At 35.7% G+C, this 23,199-nt stretch overlaps 1 protein-coding gene across 1 annotated transcript; it reads left to right on the plus strand.

The window, feature by feature from the left end:
• Positions 1-1,377: 1,377 nt before the first annotated feature.
• SPOCK3 (sparc/osteonectin, cwcv and kazal-like domains proteoglycan (testican) 3) lies at positions 1,378-16,778 on the plus strand (the record flags this gene model as incomplete). Its single annotated transcript, XM_010023900.1, has 5 exons — positions 1,378-1,497; positions 8,095-8,316; positions 13,962-14,024; positions 15,261-15,398; positions 16,426-16,778. Coding segments are annotated over 5 exons (716 nt in total), but the record flags the coding sequence as incomplete, so codon positions are not given.
• Positions 16,779-23,199: the final 6,421 nt, after the last annotated feature.

A 23,199-nucleotide genomic window follows, 5' to 3' on the forward strand; every position in this document is an offset into this window, starting at 1 on the left:
TCCAAGAACATCTTTGTCTTCTCCAGTAGCTTAATAGTGAAGGTGAATAGGCCTCCTCACTGCAGATCTCTGTTAATCTGCTTCTGCTGCTGATGTGACTAGCAGTACTGTACAACATTTCAGTCAGCCTGCTACTAATCTGATGGTCTTTGTGCTACAGATGCTTTCTTTGGTCTTGCATGCTTTTTCTACCTTCGTTGTGCCTCGTAAAAGAAGCCATCTTTTCCATCACTGACTGGCTGTACAGCTGCCTGTTAGGTTCTCGTGAATGAGTTAGGTGCTGATGAATGTTGGCTTGTACAACTACACTTAATCAAATAAGCTCTCGGGACACCCTTGAAGCAGTTTCTCTGTCAACCCTGTTTCCTCTTTTCACACTTCAGCATAGGAAAGCAAGTTGGATGTTCTTGTGTTACCTGCCTAAATCACATCTCTGACATCTTCTGGTAGGGCTTTCATTACTATTGCCTTAATGGACTGTCCTGGGTTCAGCTACAGCAGTCATTTTTTCTCCTTCTTAGTAGCTGGTGCAGTGCTGTGGGTTTGACTTTCAGTCTGGGAACAGTGCTGATAACACCGGTGTGTTGAGTTGTTGCTCAGGAATGTTTACTCTGACCAAGGACTTTCTCAGTCTCAGGCTTTGCCAGAGAGGAGGGGAAGCCGGGAGGAAGCAGAGGCAGGACCCCTGACCCAAACTGGCCAAAGGGGTATTCCATGCCACAGCACGTCATGCCCAGTATAGACACTGGGGGGAGTTACCCGGAAGGCCCAGATCGCTGCTCGGGTCGGGCTGGGGATCGGTCGGCGGGGGGGGAGCGGTTGGGTCCTTTTCCCTTGTTATTCCTCTTATCATTATTATTGGTATCAGTAGTGGTTTGTATTATACCTTAGTTACTGGAGAGCTGTTATCTCAACTCGTGGGAGTTACATTCCTTCGATTCTCCTCCCCATCCCTCCGGGAGCGGGGGGAGGAAGGAAAAGGGGGGGAGTGAGCGAGGGGTTGCGTGGTACCAACTTGCCGGCTGGGCTTGAACCACGACATGGACATAGAAATGAAACTCCAGAAGACTGTCATGGGTGTCTTTGCCGTACAGCCTCATCTACAGTAAGATGTGCAAGTGTCTGTGCTAGAAGTGCTTGTAGTAGTTTGCAAATTATGTACTTAACTTATATAATACATCAGGTATTTATGTCTAAATACCTTAATTGTGTTTCGAAGGCATACCTAGGTAATGAAAGTCACCTTTCTGAATTAAAGCAAGCTGTGGAAAATATATGTTTATATTATGTGGTTTACTTTCTTTTTTAGCATAGTTTGAAAGTTCTATTTAGCACCCAGGAGAAAAACATTAAACAGCTTTGCATTTTGTTTTTCAGTTTGCAGTGACCTGGAATTCAGGGAGGTTGCAAACAGATTGAGAGACTGGTTTAAGGCACTCCATGAAAGCGGAATTCAGAATAAGAAGACTAGGATTGTTCAAAGGCCTGAAAGAACCAGTAAGAAATTTCTACTTGTCTTATTTGATGTGCTCTTAGATACTTTTTTGTCATTTGTATTTCCATTGCTAAAACTTGCCTTGTTCTTATATGTTTTAAGTAGTCATGTGTATCAAAACCAGAACTTTGTGTTTTTCTAAAGTTGTTTTCTTATTTATGGCTTAGTACTGATATAGGATGTTCACTTTAAACTTTCAACATTATTTGGCAGGAATCTTGCTTTTAAGAATGTATGGCAGCTACCATTCACAATCCGTTCATTTGTTAATATTATCAAATTGTCTGTTTGATAGAGCTTGATAGAGCTTGATAATTAGCTGTTGAATAATGAGACAAAACAGAAGAAACAAGTGGGGATTTTGAGCAACTTTTCCATAGAGGAAAGTGATTTCCTGAATGGCTAGCCCTAAGAAATAAGGTACAGGAGCTGTAATTATGTGTGACCCATCATTGCTAGCTGATGCCACTGTAGATATTGGCACAGAAAAACTGATACACGGAAAAGAAGCTGGTAAGTAAAAAGGAATTCTTATGGATATACTTTAGATTGGAAAAGACTCAGGAGTACTAATGAAGTGGAAGGAGTAGGGGACATAATTTGTTTTTAACCCCCTCAAATATTCAATTTTGTTTGGTTGGTTTTTGTTGTTGTTGTTGTGGAAAGTAGTAGTTTTAAAATGCAGTTATCAAAGGACTTATTTAAAAAGCAATTGAAGTGTGCAATAATAGTTTCAAGAGTGGTGTCCTACTGTGAAGGAGAGTCAAATTAGATTTCATAAGCCATAAAAATCTCCCTTTCATTAATATGAGGAGAAAACTATAAATTTCCCCAGAGTGTGTTTTACAGAACTTGGCCACCACTGCCTGCTTACCTTAGTGCCTTCATTATTGGCTTATTAAGTATTTGGAGGTTTGTTTTGTCGGGGTTTTTTAGCTTTTTTTGATTGCTGTTTGTAGCATTACTTTCAAGAAATCCATCTATTTAATTTAATTGGAAATGTCATTTCATTGTGTGATTTTTTTTATGATAAGGAAGTAAATAATTCTGCAAAACACAGTGAGTTAAAGATGACTATGAGTTATCTGGGAATACTCAACCTTGAGAAAAATGTTTCAAAGGTAAGATGGTAATACAGTAATGTCACTTTTTATTGATACTGAAAAAAACATGTATAAAAGCATGTATTTACCATTTACATTCTGGTTGGTGCCCGTAACTGGCATGTGATCTGCTGCTCATCCAGGAATGAAAACAGCAGAAATACAAAGTTTGCAGCTCTTAAGTAAGCATTTATTGTATTGTAATAACTAAAATCTAGTCTATCTAATAATATAGCTAGTGTTGGCACATTGCTCAGTTAAAGGTTAGATGAAATATTGCATAGGGTTCTGTTCCTTGCTGAATACTCGCTTTGTTGGGGGTAACACACTGAATAGCTCTTTAGAAGCTTGCTAATACAGCAAAAGTTCAAAAAGTAGTTATGGCAATGATAAAAGAAGTAACTGCAAAAAAAAAAAATATCTTTTTTTTTTTTGATGGTTACGAGTAGTCTTTTCAGGGACTTTTTTTGTCAACAGGTAAGGAAATATAATCAGTGCGGAAAAGTCTGTTTCCATTCTGCTACTGACTTTAAATTCCCTGTGAACATGGTACTGTCAGAAATGTTTGACTTACACTTGTAACAGGGTAGCAGAAATTAATCCTAAACAATTTCAATGTTGTACAAAATATTATCTGATTACTGTGCTGATTTTAATTTATGTGTTCCGTTTCAAAGAGGTATACCTCATCAACCTTAAAATAGAGGTAGCAAGAATGTTACAAGAATGATGAAAAGTTTGCTATTTGTTATAGGGGTGCTAGGGTGTAAACATGGAAGTTTGATGTTAGGCTTTGGCATGTTTGTTTTCTTTTTCCTACAACAAAGCAAATAAAATTTTAGAAGATGTTTACATGTGAGTCATTCGGTTTGTCCTGTCTTTTCTTTTTCTCTTTAAAAAAGAGTGTTTTGAAAAAACCCAGAATGTTTCACAAAAACATGTGGAAAATAAAAGTTTAGTGGTTTAGTCCTGTGCACAGTTACTCAAATTGCTTTTGTTTAATTGTGAAAAAAAAATTTCTTTTGAATAGAGTAGAATCTATTTGCACATTTACTTGATTTTATAAATAGCCTATATTTACTTGTTTGAATTACTTTGACAGGCTACTGCAAAAAGGCAGTCCATCTACAGACAGAAAGTGATCGAATTTAATATATATATGATCAGTAGTAGTTTTCTTTCATTTGTGAATTTGGGAATGCAGAATTGTTTAAAAAGTGCTTTCATGTAACTGTACTTTTTTTCTGGTATGTACATTTCTCAACTTTGAAATTTCTCACTTGAGGCAGCAAAAGATACTGCGTCTTATGATAAATTAACATGTCTGTAGTTTAGAAGAAAATATTAGGTCACTATGTCCCTGTAAACAGACAAGGAAACTAAAATAATGATAACCATTTAACATAGTAATGTCCTTTCTAATACCACTAGGAAATTCTTAAAACTGTTCTTCAAGAGCTGAGCTCTTGAGTTATCTCCCTAATGAAATCCCTTAAAGTCAGTCTCCAAAGTCATAGTAGGTCCAAGACATCAAGTGCATTAATTTTTAAGTATACCAGGGAGTCCAGCCCCTGTTTTGGGCATGCCCGAGAGCTACACCTAGAAAGAAATCTTGCAAAGAACTTCTTAATCATGTATAACAACCTTATACTTAGCACATGGGACATAGCAATCTGTACAGAACAACAGTTATGACAAAAAGCCACCTGAATTCAAGTTCCCCTTTCAGAGTTCTAATGTTCATTACCCTTGGGTAGTTAAAAATCTCTTTTGGCACCCTTTCTCCCAGGCTGCCCTTTAGTCATAGAGTTCCTTCTTCATTTAAAAACCATTCTGCATTTTAAAAAGTAGTTTGTGTCATCCTTTCTGGTTGTCTGTTTGCATTTAGGATTTTTTGTATCTCAGTCTCACTTGGGGCAGGATTTATTAAAAGGCTTGAGCACAGTCCTGACCAAGGTAGATGTGGTGCAAGTTTATAGTACCTTGCTGGTGCTTTTCAGAGTTGTTCCAGGTATTAAATAGTCCACATTGATCTGTACAATCATTAATATTATTTCTAAACAAACCAAAGAATAGTGTTTAAGTTGTTCTGCTAGAGCCATCAACACACTGATAACAAGTTAAAAATGTAAGGTGACTACAATGTTGTGTTTTTACAAGAGTTATGTAATTTTGTGTGACACTTTTTTTTTTTTCCAAAGCTGAATCTTATTAGTAATACAGACTAGAATATTTCAAATAACAGGGTTTTATTTCTGAAATTGAATTTGCATCCAGAGGTATTTGGATCGCATATATATAGAGGTATCATTACTATAAATGCTAATATAAACACATAAATCTTGTCTTCAGGCCATTTATGGTCTAAATAGAAGACACGAAGGGGAAAGGACACTTTACCCCCATTATTATTCCCTTGTGGGTGATGAAACAAATAGTTGAAAAATTACGAGGTTTTACATACCTCTTTAAAGCCTTTTAAAATATTTGTTTTATTTCCGTATTAATTTTGTGTGATAAAACTAGGGAATTAATGCATCAAATGCAGAGCATAAAAGTAATATTGTAGGCCCACAAATATTTCTGATAACAGGCAGTCTATTTCTGAAGAGCACTTGTGCACCTTGTTGTATTAGAAGATGAAAGACCAGAGGCCAAAGGTAATAGTGGATCTTCTTATGGCTTGGGAATAATATAATTATTTGGAGTCTAAGACACTAGTAATTTTGAAGATAACATAAAAATACAAGAAGTCTGAAAGAAAATTACTTGTAATTGGCTTGTCTAGAACTAGCATGGTGAGATATTATTATACTAAATTGCCAAATACCCTTACAAATTTGCAGAAGGAAAAGACTAATTTTGTATCGCGATGTGTAAATAAAATTAAGAATTTCAGATCTTTGCTTGGAGGTTTTTACGTCATTCTGACCATCCTAAGTTCCTTATCAATGAAGAGACACAGCTGACATTATGTGGAGATAAATTAAATTTCCCTGATCTTCATTGCTGAATCATATTTGGAAACCCTGATGTACAGCCAGAACTCCTAAGCAGAACAGTAAGATTTTGCTTACTCCTCTCAGTACCCTCCCACACAGTCATTTTATAGTTACAAAAGATAAAAAGAACTGCCATTTTAAATATAGTTTTTGATATCTTGAAAATGTTGACTGCCTGAGAATTCAACTACTTCCTGAAATTACCTCAGAAAATGTCTTGTAAGCTGTATTGCAAAATTGTACAGATTAGTAACCTGAACCATAGTTCTAGTTTACTAGAAATACAGGGTTCTTTCTGCATAAGGTTAGCATAAGCTCAGGCATCCTTACAGCAAGAGTTCAGAAAAAGAAATCCAGCCTAGAAGTAGTTCTGAGCAGGAATTTTAAATTAATGCATCTTGGCTAAACTTCTTGAATTAGCTTTTGAATTAATTAAGTCAGTATTGTTGACTGAAGTTTGTTTTGACTCAATCTTTTGTACAGTATACACAATGAAACGTATATAGGTGTTTATTGTAGCATTTTATTTTATTTCTCCTTCCTCAGGTCCCTTCTGTTAATAAAATGGTCAGTCTCATGTCCCACTGTATACATTTCATCTGAACTGTCAGTCTATTAGGAAACTGGTAGCCTTCAGCAATAAGAATCATCTTGATCCCCTACCTCATAAAATTCTCTACAACACTTTCTGGAAAAGGAGAGACTTCTGGATGCCAACTTTCACAGGTGTTTAAGGGATGTTGCAGCTGTGCTTTTTTTATTTCCCTTGCACCTTTTGTTGTAAAATGAGAGTCAGTTATCCTAGGTTTATAGCAAGACCTTTGGTACCTTCCCTATGCCTTGCCTTAACCCAGGCTCTGCACTAACTGTGTTAATCATAGGGAGCACAAATATATTACAAGTTTAGACAGGTGACAGAGAATGTTATGCCTAATGCTATGTCCTCCTTGGGCTGGTATGGAGCCAGATGAGTCTCACCTAGGTCAGCACTTCTGTGAACAGCAAATATGACAGAAAGCATTCACGTCTGTTTAGTCCTCTCTTCAGTTTAGTCTTTCTGGCTCAGGTCTGTCCTGATACAACTATGTTAGGAAGGAAAACTTGTTCCCAGCTTGTGCATGGTAGGCCTCAGCTGTGAGATGCTATTAACTGAAGGTTTCCTGATAGCCAAAATATTAGACAAATCCATCACAAGTAAAAATATTCTTGCTATGCAGCTTGCATGCTGAACAATTAAAAGCCATGGTCTAGATGGCAGGACTGTAGCAGAGTGCATGTGTGTTTATTCACGTCTGATTTGTCAGTGTGTTTTATTGTACTGGACAGTGTACTGGTATTGGAATGAATCATGTAGTTTACTTCTCTTGGCATGTTAGATAAACAGTTTTTATGTAATGCAATATGTAAGCTATATGTATGAATGCTGTTTTGATTTCCACGTAATATCAAAATCCATCTTCCTCAATGTGCACTAGAATTTATTACTCAGGAGTTTACTAAGCAGGAAAACAATAGTTTCACCTTGAAAAGCAGATTATATTTACTAAGAATTGAAATTTTCCTCCCAAGAAATAATCAGAACACAGGACCATTTCTGAGGAAATGTTTTGAATGCTGGTGTGTTAAGCCACAGAGGAGTTTGTGTAAATGATAAAAAACGTATGTATGTATCAGATGCAGTTAGTATCTTCTACATAGGCAAGAGGCCTGGTGGTTTCTGAATTTCCCATCCATATCCGTATGCAAGTCTTTATCTACTTTACAGTTGATGCAGGAAAACCAGACATGAAGTCTGAGCTCTGGCGATGGGAATGATTAACTGTTCCTGATGACTCTTTTTCCAAGCAACAGTTTAGGAAGATGCAATCTGTATTAGTAGGCCTGATACTGGCAGCTGGCTGCTCTTAGCAATCATCTTTTCCATAGCCTTCTCCGAGTTGTAAAGTACATCAGGTAAAGATAAAATACCATAACTTTCAAGACATTGATGAGGCTGAATATCAAGCTCCTTCTTCATAGAATTGAGTATGTTACAGGAAGAAAAAAAAATGGATTTCAACAAGTTACCTGGGATTTATTCTCTTCTTAGTTCTGTAAACATTGCAAGCCACTTAAGTTTCACTCTTCTGATTTATAATGCTACTGAAATTCCTCAACGGAATTATTTTCCAGGAAGTCACTGTAGGTCATTTATTACTGTACATAATGTGTGTGTTACAGGTATAATGTTTGACAAGAAAACTCATGTTTCTAAATGCTTTGAGACTGATGGTGGGATTAATTATTTTAACAGGTTAATTTAATACTATTTTTAAATGAAGATAACACAATTTATGCGTATTATTTCAGTAGCATGCACTGTTGATGTACTGTATTTATGTACCACTGGAGCAGTTTCCATGATGCAGCATTCTTTTGTGGTGGCTGAGCTCAGCCCCTGCTCTATCTTTCCTGCTATATGATTATTTTCTTTATTTGTTTGTTTTCCTCTTAGGATTTGATACCAGCATCTTGCCAATTTGCAAAGACTCCCTTGGCTGGATGTTTAACAGGCTTGATACGAACTATGACCTGTTGTTGGACCAGTCAGAACTTGGAAGCATTTACCTTGACAAGAATGAGCCATGCACAAGAGCGTTCTTCAATTCTTGTGACACATACAAGGACAGTTTGATATCTAACAATGAGTGGTGCTATTGCTTCCAAAGACAGCAAGGTAAAAGATAAGAACAACCTGCATATGTATGTGACTGACGTTTTTGTAGTGCTTTTTTTTTTTTAACATTTTAAGAAGATTACTGTGAACTACAAGCTCTTAAATGCTGTACCATGAATTTGTGTTGAGGTTTTTTACCTACCGTGAATACCTAAAATGAATAAAAAACAACCAACCAACCCAGGCTAAATGCAAAGGCTTGCTAGGAATTCACAGATTCTAAATGAAGTGCAAAAGACTGGCTAATGCTTTTACAACAGTAGTTTCTTGTAGGAACTTCCAGTAAGTATGCAAAGAAAAGAGATCAAAATAAAGAACAAAAGTACTTAAATGATTTCTTTACCAATCTACTTGCCTACATTGTAAACTTTTTTCCATTGCTGTAAGAGGGTATATTAATGTTCTATTTTGTGAGTCTATTGAAATAACTGAATGAATATTATGGGTAAAGTTATTTCCAGTCATTTGTACCTAAAACCAATTCATTTTTACTTCTTAGATGAATTTCTTGCTAACATCCTGATGTGATTCGTTTAAACAAATAAACACAACCTAAAAGCATTAATTTTTATGAGGATCATATAACAATTATAGATCTAGATGAGACACCACATAAATTATGTAATCAAACTAGTTGCAATCAAAGAATTTAGTCATTAAATATTGGCTGAAACTGGATAGAATGGCCCCTTCCTTTTTCTTACTAACATGAGATTTTCAAAGGGATAAACAGCACAATTTTAATTTCAGTTTTTAGATCTCACCTGTGTCCTTAAAAATCTCATGATAAATTCCCATTAGTGCTCAGCATCTATGGTTTGATTCTGATTTCTGTGGAAATAAAGATTTTTATCATGCCCCCTGTGCCAGTTGAAATTGAAACAAAAATAAAGCTGTACTTCTGTAGATACATACTAAATAACAAACTTCTTTGGTAATTTTTAAAAAATTAACATTCAAAACACCTTGTTTGTTTCATGGTAGAACACTATTTTGGCTTTTATTTTTATAAGCATGTGTGTACTGCTAACAAAATTAGTAAATGGAAAATAACCCATCCCAGAAATAAAGTAGTTTTTAAAGTAAGGACCATAACATGTTTTGTTTGATTGTATTTAAGATAAAAAAGAAAAATCACTAGAGTCATTTCAGCTTAATGTATAAGCATCCTTACTCTTTGGAGGCCAGCATAATTCTTTTAAATTGTCAGAGAAAGCACAGCACATAAGATGTGGCCTAGTACGGGCCAAGGTTCTTATACCATTTGGCTCTCCTACCAATTTGATATAATGCAGATACAGCATAACCAGGGCATTAAGAAAGCACTTCCACAGATGAGTTTCAAGTAGTTTTGCATTCTATAGCCTATAAATACTGTCTGTCTAAAATACTTTCTCAGTGTACCACTAGAGGCCAATGATGGTATCGTAAAGACTAATCTAAAACACTACTAAATTATATTAATGGTACCCTGAAGGCCAAAAATCAGGGATCCGGCTTTCAGTGACACTGATTTTCCCCATTGCAGAATCCAACATTATCAAGCTTTTCTTCCTTTCCAGTTTTCTCACTCTCTTAACCATGTTGTTGTGATAAGGCGCTGATCTAAACGGATTAGATAGCTTTTGATACCACAGTGTGTTTGAATGTATAGTAAAAAATATGTATACTCAAAATGGTAAATGAGGTGAAATCTGTTTTGCCCATTTTGCCCATCCTTACACATTAAACATGTACTTCATCCTTCCAGATAAACACTGACAACAAACCTGTATTATCCCTCTTATTCAGAGATGTAAGGAGGGAAAAAGAGCTTATAGTCTTTTGTCACGTATTATTCTCTCTTTCACAACTATCCGAGTCCTGACTCCCTCATGTATTAGTGACCCACTGAATTCCCTGTGTTCATGCTTGGTTATGATTTACTTGATTGAACAACCTAAATAAGACCTTTAACTAGACCTTTGCTATTAATAACAAAGAGATGGCTAGGTAGAGAAATTCAGTGGCTTCTTTCTGATGTTGACAAAAATAAGTTGATACTAACAGAATGCTTCAAGCCATTTAGGCAGCTCTCTGTATTCATTGAGCATAGTAGGTGCTTTCTGGGCAGATCTACAATTTAACAGCACTGCCGTTGATTAACAATCTTCAAAGTGAGTACAAATTTTAGTCAACAAGATGCATCATACTGGGATAGAAGTTCCGTAGTGCTTTTGACCCTCTTGCTTTTTGATCTTAGCTTCACAGTTCAAGACTGAGAATCACACAAGCACTTGCAACTCTTCGCCATTCTTTCTTTCTGCTGGAGGTCTGACATGATACATTGCAGTACACTGGACCCATTACTACACATTATTCACAACTTCTAGTCAATATAAACAGCTTCTCATGAATACTCAAATCAAACTATTCTTGCTCAGAATAAGATCTTCCTGTAGTAGCTGTCCCACCTTAACTAAAGCTTAAACATGTACCACACAGTTGTGCTCATTGCATTTTTTCTTGGCATTATTCTGCTTTAAGGGTAGTTTAGTATTTATGAGATACATCCAAGACACTAATTAATTTCTGCAGTACTTCAAGATCTGTGCTTTGACAGCGCTCTTTGCAAGTCTTCCTGTACACTTTGGTCAGTATTGCCCTTCAGTTTCAACTGCAGTTCACTTCAGCACCCCTTTTCAGAACTTTTCTTAGTTGTTTGATGCTAGCTTAACATTTTAGTGCTTATCTGAGTGCTGAGGCACTTGCAGTGTTGCTTTCTTATGGGTTGAATTTCTTTGTGCCACTACTTGATCATTGTTAAAGCCTCGGTTTTGTTGCATCACTAGGAGAGTACACATTTTGCTGGGAATATTAATTCTTAGAACCTGAGTATTTCTTTACTGCAGGCCTCTGCATGGATCTGTTAGTCCAGCACTTCTCTAGATGCCTTTTTCTTTCAGGCTCTTCTGCCTGCAAGGCTGGAATGCATCTATATGACTTTAAAATTAGTCCATCTTACAGAAGAATGATAATTATTGTGATTCATATTTGTTACAACAGTCTTTTCAGATTGCAGGACTTCAGATATGCTTATAGATGGTTATAAAGTAAGATGTGATGCCTTAACACATAACTGAGATCCCCAGAAAGATTTCTCGAAGTGCAGAATTGATGCTTCAAATCCCTAAAGTCCAAGCCTTGGTTGTCCAAGAACAATTATACTACTTGTTCCCAAGCACAGGCAAGGCACAACATGGCAGCTTAATCTGTGGTGGGCTACATGCCAGAAGCTAAGGGCTCAAATGAATATTACCTACTTGATAGATGGGAAATCACACTTTTTTAATTGAATAAGGCAAAGAACCTATGAATGCTGGAGGTTCACTGTGTGGGTAGCAGTTCCTTGAGACATGTCTATTAAAAATCTTAGACATTCTTTGTCAGATCTACTGGTTTCACTCCCATTGCTCTGTTAATGTGCCTATTTTTGGTAAATCAGAGCTTAATAGTAGTAGCCTTGCAGCACCTCTTGACACGACTGAATATTGATTTCTCAAGGGGCAGTATTAATAACATGGAATAGTCTGGTGTACATCAGTACTTCGAGCACTGGTGGTTCATGAATTATAACAATGCTGTGTTACTGTCAGAGAGACAATTCCTGCCACATCTGTGGAAGTAGATTAAGGATGAAGATGATTAGGTCTCTTATTTGTCTTCAGATCATCAGAAAAACTGATGTCAGATTCATTTCTGTTTCAAAGGGAGCCATCAGACTGATTTTTGTAAAGGAATTCTTTCTCCTTGGCTCAGGACTCCCAAAAGCTGTCCAGTGACACTGGTTTTCTATTGAAATAAGTTTAGAAATCTAAAAGAAAGCTTTTCCAAACTCAGGAACTAACTGGAAAGTAAACAAGGAAGCATTATGGTCTGAGGAGAGAGGAAAAAGGATATGCTGTGGACCAAAAGGAATTGGTTGAACTTCTAGCCTGTCATTCTCTTTGACAGTTTTAAGAACTTGAGTGATTTAGTATTGTTAAGAGGTTTTGATGCTTTTATCCTGAGAAGCAAAGCTTAAATGTGAATCTTGAAGACCTAGCTTCTGAAAAGAAGAGAGTTCTGGGTAAGTAACATTCTCATATTGCCTTGTTAACTTTTGGTTAGCAGTATTCCTTTTTGTAATTACACCACAGAAGATTTACAGCTGTAAATTAAGATAGTTTTTCTTTAGGCATAGTCTATCATTTTTACATTTCCATGTTAGTGCTTACGTGGGCAACTCTGTGTTTCTAATTTAGGATTTCTTTTCCATATAATAAAATATATGTATTTTTCCTATTTGACTAGTTCTCCTTTAGCATATTTCCCATCTTCTTTGGAAGACAGAATAGAGTAGAATCGTTTAGATTGGAAAGGAGCTTTAAGTTCATCAAGTCCAATTGTTAACCTAACACTGACAAGTCCACCAAAATCCTAGATCCTTGTAGCCTGTGGTACATGTGTGCATAAATGATTATCATTTTTTAGATTACTGATTAATTGGAAATACCTTTGGTTTAAGAATAACTGATCCTCAGAATGTTGTACAGTTAAGACCTTAACTAACTCTTTAAATACCAGGAAAGACAGAAACTTTAGTTTTGAAAGGTAATGAGCATCCCTGGCATAATAGTGAGCATGATCATCATGAAAGCACTTCTTATAACGAGAAATGTAAAAAATCATTTAGTCTCAGCATACACTCAAAGACTAAATACTTAAAACCCAAACTCACACAATGATGTCAAGTCCCAGTGAGCTAAAAACATATGCAAGTAAACTTGGTAGTACTACTGCTGGCTCAGAATGAGAAATGCCTTTGTGCTAATGGTGTAATGTAAAATGCAGTATCAGTGTTCAGAGATTAGTACTTTGCTGTCTTTGATTCTTTCACTTACTCAGCACTAATGCGTACACATTCACTTCTTATTTCCTTCACATTCATGGGTCATACTGTGACTTGTTTTTATAGAAAACTTGTAACTGGAGTTAGCTATAACTGAAGAATGGAAAACTGAAGTTTAATTTTAATACCTATTCTGCGTCTTAGAGCCATCTAAAGTTTGGCCACTGATTTTAACTTAGTTTGCTGAACATGGGGCTTTGTAGCCATCAAACTGTTGCAGTAGAATCACAATCTTGCAGACGTCAGTGGAGAAAATTCTTATTTTGTTAGAGTATGAAATACAAAACTTGAACATGACTTATAACAAGGACAAAAGAGAAAGAATTAAAAGAGACATCCTGTTTCTAATGAATACATGAGGCGAGCTTCACAGTCATAGTCTGATTTCTGTAGTCTGATAAAACAGGGTGTGATAGAGTTACTATTTTGGTCTAATGTTCCTCCGTCTTCCAAACTAGTGACTAGATGCTTATAGCTGGGTTAACTTCTGCAAAAATCCGTGGTGGTGCTCTAATTCATAATTCTGGAGCTGTAGCAAGGTGCAGTAATTCTTTTATTTCAAAGCTTAGAACGTGACTACTAACGCAGGATGTGTGTGTTTCCTAAGTTCAGTAGTAAAAGTGACCTTGGAACATAGGAAACTGTGGAAACTTTGTCATATGCTTTCTTTCCTACATACAGTGTAATCTGTTTAACATTTTTTATGTCATTTTAGACCCACCTTGCCAGACAGAACTCAGCAACATTCAGAAGCAGCAAGGAGGAAAGAAGCTCCCAGGTGAGCCATAGATCATTCTTTTGAAGGTTGTATTGCTTACATAAATAATCCTAGTGAAGCAGCAACATAAAATCAATATTAATCCAACAAAGATAGACTGCAGTAAATTCCAGCAGCAGAATTTATGAAATTTTTGAAAGCTATTAAACTTAGTTTTATTACCTTACCTACCAAAAGATATTACATCTGTTTTATTACCTTAATAGAAGGTACATTTTTACGGTTATAGAGGGAACAGTCTAAGGCACTCCTAAATTAGTATCTCTGCTGATCCTTTACCTGTAATATTCTTTAAGTAATTGAAATCTTTGTTGTGTATCAGTATAACTTAAATGTAAAATCTTCATTTTGCCATTGGACGCTGTATAAAAGCTGCAATGAAAGGCTTAGCCCAAAGTAGTCAAAACTGTATTTCTTCAAAGGGTAGTTTCTAACAACAACTATACACTTCAAAAAGCTTTCATGTGAATGTTTTGTTCATTGTGGTTTGTCTATGTTTCATGTTTCTTTCAAAAAGTCTCCATTTGTCCCAAATGAAAAACAGTGAATTATTCAGCCTTAGGCAAGTCACTGCCTCACAAAATTAGTGCCTGATTGTGTCTTATGCTCCTGGTGGGGAACGCTTTTGGCTTAGAGCCTAATCTGCCTAGGTATTTTGCATATAAATGCAAATTTAACATTCTTCCGTTAACATTTTTTTTTTATAAAATTGGTGTGTTACACTGCATTTGTCTTCTGTTGGGGGGTGATTAAATATTAGTACATAACTAAATGGATTGTAAAATGTATGTTAAATAAAAATAGCTCCTAAGGCTTGTAGCAGATAGTTTGTTAGATCAGGAAGCCTGGTCCTTATTATTCAGACTTGTTTGTATTCCACAGATCATAGAATACCCATTCAGGGCTAGGTGCTACATTTAAGCCTTTTACCCAGCATTCAGTGAAGATCTTGACATTCAGGAAATAAGGAATATCTATCACAGCATCAATGAAAATTTTCGAGGAAGATTGGTCACTTTATATCTTGAAATCAGTCCAAGACTGATATATGTTGTTTTCCCTCCCACATTTGATATATTCTGTCACTTTCTGCTTAACTGAATTTAGTAATAGTAAACCAGTCAGTGTAGAGTCTGGAATGAGGAAAAACAGCAACATGTAGTTGCTTTCTGCTATAATCATTACATTGGCCAAGAGGCACTTTTAATATCCTTATTCGATATTTATCTATCACAGGGCAGTACATCCCCTTATGTGATGAAGATGGATATTACAAACCAAGTCAGTGCCATGGAAGCGCAGGGCAGTGCTGGTGTGTTGACAGATACGGTAACGAGGTGACAGGATCCAGAACAAATGGTGCGGCAGAATGCGGTAAGTCAAGAACCCTTTGTGGCATTTGGTTTAGAGGCATTTCTCCTTTGCTTACCAGCCAGATTAAATTTCTTCAGTGAGAGCAGATAGAGGGACCCAACTACATGGATTTTGAAACAAAATATAGCCAATAATTTGTTACTGGTATTACTTCATTATTTTTGCAACTCCTTTCACTTTGTCAGCTATTAATAGACCTTATATATGTGCTTGGCATCGTGTATATAAACCTAGGGAAAATCAATTATCTAGAACAGCATTAGACAAGCCCCAAAATGCTTGATGAAATCTCTTTGGGTAATCAGCGTGCTAGTAGATTCAATTTAACTTTTTTTTTTTTTTCAGTTAATGTTTGAGGGAATTGCCAAAAGTTCCTAGCACACCAAACTTCCTTATTTTCTCCTTCCTTGCAGCACTCTGGAGCTTCTTCCAAGAATTCCCATGTCACTTTTATTTGAGGTCCCAGATACAAAAAATGGCAAATAAAAATTTCCTCTTTTAAGGAATTACTCCTTACCTTACTCCTTTCCACTTCTCGTGCAACAAAGAACATAGCCTGAAACAAAGGGTAAATTTAACCCAGTATTTGACTTTCAAGCTCAGGCCTATTGTTCATCTAACCCAGGATCCTTTCAAGCTAAATGGAGAATTCTAGATAATTCAAGATAATATGTAAGAACTGAACAATAGACAGTGTATATTTTCAACAGTTCTTATTGTCATCTGTAAGTTGAACATAAATCTCTTTCAGTTGTTTCTGACACTCATTACAGTTCTACAAATCCATAAAATTTGTCTCTGTTTGTTGACATTGAGAAATTCATCCCTGTTGAAGTGATTTTATTTTAAGACAAAAGGATCTTCTTATTATTTATGTTTTCTTTCTACGTCACACTGTGTAGTTTAAAATAAGTAATTGTCCTGAAACTAAATATTCTGGTTTGCCCCTTTGAATGCTTATGTGTATTATACAACAAATACGTAGTGTGTCTTGTGTGCCTTTTCTAAAACTAGCATACCTTTTTAGCTATCGATATAGAGACTTCAGGTGATTTTGCCTCTGGTGATTTCCATGAATGGACAGATGATGAAGATGATGAAGATGAAATAATGAATGACGAAGATGAAATTGAAGATGATGATGAAGATGAAGGAGATGATGATGTTGATGATGACGATGACCATGATGGATATATTTGATGGTATTAGGGGGTCCATAATTGTACCTTTCCAAAATTCATAAGATGACATTTCATAAAATCCTTTTGCTCTCAAAGATCAAAAGGATTCTAACAAACATGTATATTTTGTATGATTATTTCAAACTTTACAGCTGGAGTCATAGACTTTTTTTGTTTAAATAAGAATAATTATATTATGTGCTTTTGAGTTTTTAAATGCCTTTGCGCTGAAGATAACACATTGGAAGTCTAGCCTGAAGAAAGAAATGCTATGTGCTACTGAAAATATAAATGAGCAAAACACACTATAAAGACAACTGGTCTCTAAAACTCCAGTGAAAAGATATATGCCCTTACTTGGAGCTGTGCATGACCTCTTCAGAACACATCCTGTAACTTAACTTTAATTCTGTTGGTGTTTTAGGCCCTGTGGGCTTTGCAAATTGTCCATTCAATAAATCAAAAATGTTTTACAGTGGAAGAGCATTGGTGCACAAGTAGCATCTCACCAGCCTTTAATTAACCAAAGGTATGGAGATAAATTTTCAGGAGGGGAAAAATAAAGCAAAGTCCTGCTTTGTGTTTGCTATTGAAAGGATTTTTCAAAAGCAGGAGAATGGACAACTACCAATTCTGTAATTGTAAAGTTTTCTTGTCCTTTCTTAATTTTTTTTTCTTTCATGTCAAGGTTGTATAGGTGTTACCATTATTTACTCAAACATTGCTTCACCCTTTGTTGTTTCTCTGTATTTCTGTCTAATCAGAATAGTGTAAAATATTTTACATGGGGAAAAAAATTTGCTTAAAATTATATTACCTTTATATATGACAGTGTTTCAGAGTATTGGCACTAGCCCCAAGGTAGTTTTTAATAAATGTATAATAATACTTCTTATTTTCTTATTTCAGGAAATAGTTTTGCATCTTTATCTTAATTCCTGTTGCTTTCTGTTACTAGTGCAGAAACTTAGAGAACGTATTGTAAAGGTGCCTTGCAAAATAGAAATAGAGAGGTTTTAGCATGCATACCAGTATAGGATGTTAGGCAGTAGCTAAGCACACCCAATTACCAAATTAATACCAGTATAGGTACTGCTGCTGGAATGAAGAAAATGGGTTTGGTTTTGTTTTGGTTTTTTTTTTTCCTATTGTTACGTAATTACCATGTGGACTAGATTATAATTATTGTGTAGATTAGCACTTAAGATTTGACTGTAGAGAAAATTACTTTAATCACTGTATTTATGTTAGCATGTTTATTAATTGTGTAGACATTTTAGGACTCCACCATCTTTGTTTGTATCAATCATTTCTTTTGCTTTCTGCCCACAGTAAAATTGACGTGACCTGTATAATGTAATACTACAGGTTGTGTAATTTCAAAATTGGATCACTGGTTTCCCATCATTAATTGAAAGGAAAATCAGTTTCTTATTTGGATTAATTTCTACACATTAAATACTAAATTTAATGTTTATCGTATGTAATATTGAAAAGTATAATGCATTTTCTTTTTTACTGTTTCTGTATAGTTTGCAAAATAAAGACTCTTGTAACCAACCTTTGGCCAGTATAGCCCATCATTTTGAATTTTTGCATAGTTTGAAATTTTGGCACAGGAAGAATTAGTGTTTCACCTATTAAAAAAATGTATTTGATACATTTCACCTGTTAAAAATGTATTTATTTGAATAAAGCCATTTATTAATGTTTTATTTTCCAGTAATGAATTTTTGACTAAGGCAAAACCCATAGGGAGCTTTTCCTTTTCTGTTTTTTTTCCTGACTTTTCTATAGCTTTGTTATGTACTTCTATCACATTGTCTTCATTGCATAATAAAGAGAGCGATACTTCTTTTCAAAGTCTGTCATAGTTTGTGGGGCATACTTGTATTATTTTCTTAAATAAAAGTAGTTAAGAGTTTACCATTCCGATATAGTGGGATTTTACCAGAGAACAGTTTCTTATGGCTGAAATTAACTGATATATAAATTGATTTTAAATAAAGAAGCTGAAGAAAAAATGTTGTCAGTATTGGTTGTTGTAGCAAGTACTGTTGTGCGAGTTTTTTTGTGATGTGACAAATGGCCATTAGATGACAAACTGAAAACAGATTTCGTCAAAAATTGTGCTCTTAGAAGAATTAAAGTATGGAAAGAGAATTCATAATGTGTTTAGCCTTATGTGATTACAGTATGAAGACCATTCTAAAATGAACTGTCATGTAGAAGAGCATGAAAGAAGTTATATTCTTTCTTCCCTGAAAATTCCCCACTGAACTGGAAGAGGAGAGGATATGCATGGATATTAGTCCCTGAGTATCTAAGCTACCTATCATAAAGTCGGAAGTATCTCAAGATAGCTAAATTTACTAAAGAACAGTGACAATGTTGATTGAGGGTCATTTTTGGAGAATTTCTGTGGTCCAAAACTAAACTAGCAACAACACTTGAATTGTTTCTCATTCATGAGGAAAAGCCAGAGAAGATACTGATTGTGTGAGTTTCTTTGAAAACATTCTTTCTTTCACTCGAAATGGATTAATGTTACAGTGTTGATTTGTTTTTGTGATACCAAATATAACGGAAACTACTTCACTGCAGCAATAAAGAAATGCATGAGGTCAGTAGCAGGTAGAATAAATAAAGGCAAAGGCTGATAATATAAAATCACGAAATAACTAAGCCATTGAGAAGGGTTTTACTTCTTTCTGTCATATCCAAAACTTTGCACTGAGGTGTGTCCTCATGAGTACATTCTGGCAGAAAGCAGTAGGGAGGCCTTGAGTGTAAAACTTCATTATTTTTACAGTGTCACCATCATTGGTTGTTTTTTCTTGATCTGATAATTGTGCACATATGTATGTTATTAAAATACGCAGAGAAACTGACGTAAATTTGAAGATTTTCACACAGTGCCTGATTCTTACTCTTCTGAGAATGTGTGGAGTTACGATTCTGAGATTCACTGAAAAGTATGAAATACCAAGTTCAATGAAATAAATTATTATATAGTCATCAAAGGGGATATTTCAGGTCAGCCACATAGATTTGCTTCATTGTAAAGCAAATGAATCTGCATCATTAGTTTGCTTGTTCAAAAATTGGTTTATTGTAAAAGACTGTGGAAGATGGACCATAATAGTAGTAGGAAATGTTTTGTTTTGTGCACAGGGTCAAGAACTTGATTTCTTTTATTATTATTATTATTAAAGAATTTGGTGCCCAAGTGGAATAATAAAGGTTTATGAGAAAGTGGGTTGATTTTATGCTTTGTAGGAAATTTTAAAACCCCCTGTATTTACAGGGTTTCTTCATTAGAATGGTGAATATCATTCAAATTACTAAAAGCTTTTAAAGATTAGTTTTAAATAGAGCTCTGGCAACACAAATTTGTTTGAAATACAGTAATCTTTCTTACTGTTTCTCTTCTAATCTAAATATAGTAGTAGCAAATCATCCACAATTTTATTTCAGCTGGTTCACTGGACACTAAGGAGTTGTCACCAAGTTTCTGTTTGAAGAAACAGATTGGGATGAATATGAAGAACAAGATAATGGATTGGAAGAATCTCCAACTTAACCAGTTATCACTGGGTAAGTAATTAAAATATCAAAAGTTTAAAAAAACCCGGTCTGCTCCTGAGGGCAAGTACCATATTGGACATGCTGAAGTAATAGGATAACCCCTTGTCATGAGATCTCCACTAACAGTGTCACTGTGCAGGATGGGTGCAGTTTTCCAGGTTGTTAATTCATCAAGTGAAAAGGCAGTAAGAACGACTCTTTGAAGTTAAGGAACCAGAGCAAGAATTGGAAACAGAGTTGCCTAGCCTAAAAGATGACACCTCCGCTTGAGTTTTTTGTTGTTTCAGATGCTAATTGAACCAAATCCTGAAAAAGAGGCTACTGCACAATATGTGTCTGTCCTTTTGAAGGTGAGTTTTATATATGTGTGCCATTTGTAAGAAGAATCTCCATGTTCTAACATCAGTAATAAGAGTATTTTGCATCTCTCACCAGCTTTATACATGACCCCTTAGGAAAATTTGATTAAAACTTCAGACAAGGGTATCCACAGGACTCATGCTCATGTCTGTGACCATTTTTGCCAAGATAGTTAAAATCAAGATGGACAGGTGGCGCATTGTCCCTGTCTGTCTGTAACATTCACAGCTGCTTTGAGAATTCATTCTGCAAGTCTGCTGAATTATACATGAATACACATCCCTCCAATTTGAGTCATTATACTGCTCATCAGGCAAGCACCCAGCACAGGGCACTGAGGGTGTGCTCTGTGGGTCTTGCTATTAACATCAGATACCCATTTTTAGGAAGATTCTCAAATTCCCTTTTCGTAGTTTATTTCCCTAACAGGCTTATGTCCTGACAGATTTTGGTGAGATTCAGTTGTCCACTAGACTTTGTCCCTGTGAAGAAGAGGTTGGATCTTTTCTATAATGCTTGTGATTGATTGCCATGTGCCTGAGGAGGGTGGAGAGCCACACCAAGTTTTACTGAGTTTGGGGTGTTAGAACATAGTAGGGAATAATGAAATGCTTTGTTAATTGTTTGAAAGCTAGAAAAGATTACTGAGCTCTTCTCTTCTTTCAAAACAAATGAACAAAGAAAACCAACACCACCACCCCCCCCAGCAATAGCAATCTGCAGTAAGAGTATAATTTTGCAGCCAAAATGGTTTGATTCTTTTTCCTTATTTCTCAAGAATAATGCAGTTATTTAAAAGCATACTGTAATTCAAAATCAATTGAGCATTTTGCTAAACTTCTTTGGGGCTTGCTCAGTTTTACTACACTTCTGTATATTTCATTGTGCTGCATTAGTGCTAAGGCACTGAATCATGCTTTAATTCAAAATCTATTGGATGAAGTTGTTGATCTGTTACCTAGCTGTAAACATTTGTTCTTGAAGAAAACAAAAAGATGAAGAAATCTAGGTACTATTTTAAAGATATCATCAGTATAAATCCAAACCAATTCCCTCAAAGTAAAAAATTGCTATAAAAACATCATTGGTTCATATGAGGCGTACATTTGAAAATTTAAGTTGAAATGGTTAAAATCTGTCTTAAGAGTACTTACTGCTTTAACATCTGTGGCAGCCATCTGAAAAGTACGGTTGTATCTATATAAAAGTTTATTTTGTGTTGGGAAGTTTTTGTGACAGCGTGACAGAACGATTCACGCAAAGGAAGTATCACTGGGCTGTGTCTTCATTGTAGTTATGATCAAATGATTGTCACAAGTTTGTATGTTAGCGTAACTCAAATGAGAGGATACACAATGTGAAATGACACTTTAACAGTGCAAGATGATGATGCCAGTCTCTGTTTCTTCACATGCATGAGGAGAAAATGAAATGCTGAGTAGAGCTGCTTCCTTCAGCGGTAAGAGCTCTAAGGTCTGTCACTAAAAATCGTCCCAGAATGTAAGAAGGATGCTCCTTTGAAAGCACAGCAGCTTAAAATGCGTGGTCTAAGTAAGACCGAGTACTGTAAAGAAGAACTGCCAATGGTTTTCATTTATGCCTTGAAAATGTACCTGAATGTAATCTTTACTAATGTGAAGACAATTTTGTTGTTAGTATAAAAAAGTAATAATGCTCTAAGAAGTCAAGCAAGCTCAAAGGAAAGGAAGGCAGGAGAAAAATTAGAATAAGACAGTGTAGGGGCAGTGTCCGTATATTTGAGTAGCTGTCTGCTCCTGTCACTGAATAAAGATGTGTGAGCCTTCTAAGTTCAGTGCTCATGCTGCTCTTTTCCCTCACAATTTCCTCACGTACTTGCTTTTATTAGCTTTACTATCTTTATGCTGTATAATTCACGTTGCAAATCACATGTAAGTGCTGAGAGGAGTTCAGCTCCCGTAGTGGCATTGTGGCACAAAGCATCTGTATGAATTGCACCATTGACCGGCGTAAAAGCTGAGGATGTGTTGCTGGCACATTAAAAGAGTTCTCAGAAGTAGTTTGTAGCAGGTGTTTACCCAGATGTAATCTAGTCCATCCATTACAAATGCTTGTCTGACTCAGTGCAGGGAGTTGTACAGAGTTGTTTATGTAAATGGTAATTTCCTTAGGTTCTAATGTAAAATGCAATAATGCCATTGAAAGTTTTATATCTTGTCCATTAAGATAGGTTGGTATTTATGTAGTACAAATTGCATTACTGTTTTAAGTATCTGCATGGTAACTCATTTGAATCAGCAATACTGGCAGAAAAAACATTGCCATCTAAGTAAATTTGCTGTATCAGTTTTGTAAAGATAAAAGAAACGTCAGTGCTGGCACAAGGTATGCTTTAAGACGGAAGAGGTAATGAGTGGATACCCTACTTTACAGCTCACGCCTATGATTCATAGGTCTGACTTACACCATAAGCACTGGCTGCCTAGTTAACTGTTCTCTGGCCATATTTAGATTTCAATTATTATAAGGAAGTGAGTGAAAGAAGCTCTTTTTTTGCCCTTTCAAATCTTCAATAGGTGTCTTTTACTGTTAATTAGAGGTCAATTTATCTTAAATTCTCTCCCATTCCACTGTTCTTGAAAACCATAACGTAACAATGGGAAAAAAAAGGCCTATTAATCTTGAACAGCAGG

This window comes from Nestor notabilis, unplaced genomic scaffold (genome assembly GCF_000696875.1).
Source record: "Nestor notabilis isolate BGI_N333 unplaced genomic scaffold, ASM69687v1 scaffold4171, whole genome shotgun sequence".
In the NCBI taxonomy this organism is placed as follows: Eukaryota; Metazoa; Chordata; class Aves; order Psittaciformes; family Psittacidae; genus Nestor; species Nestor notabilis.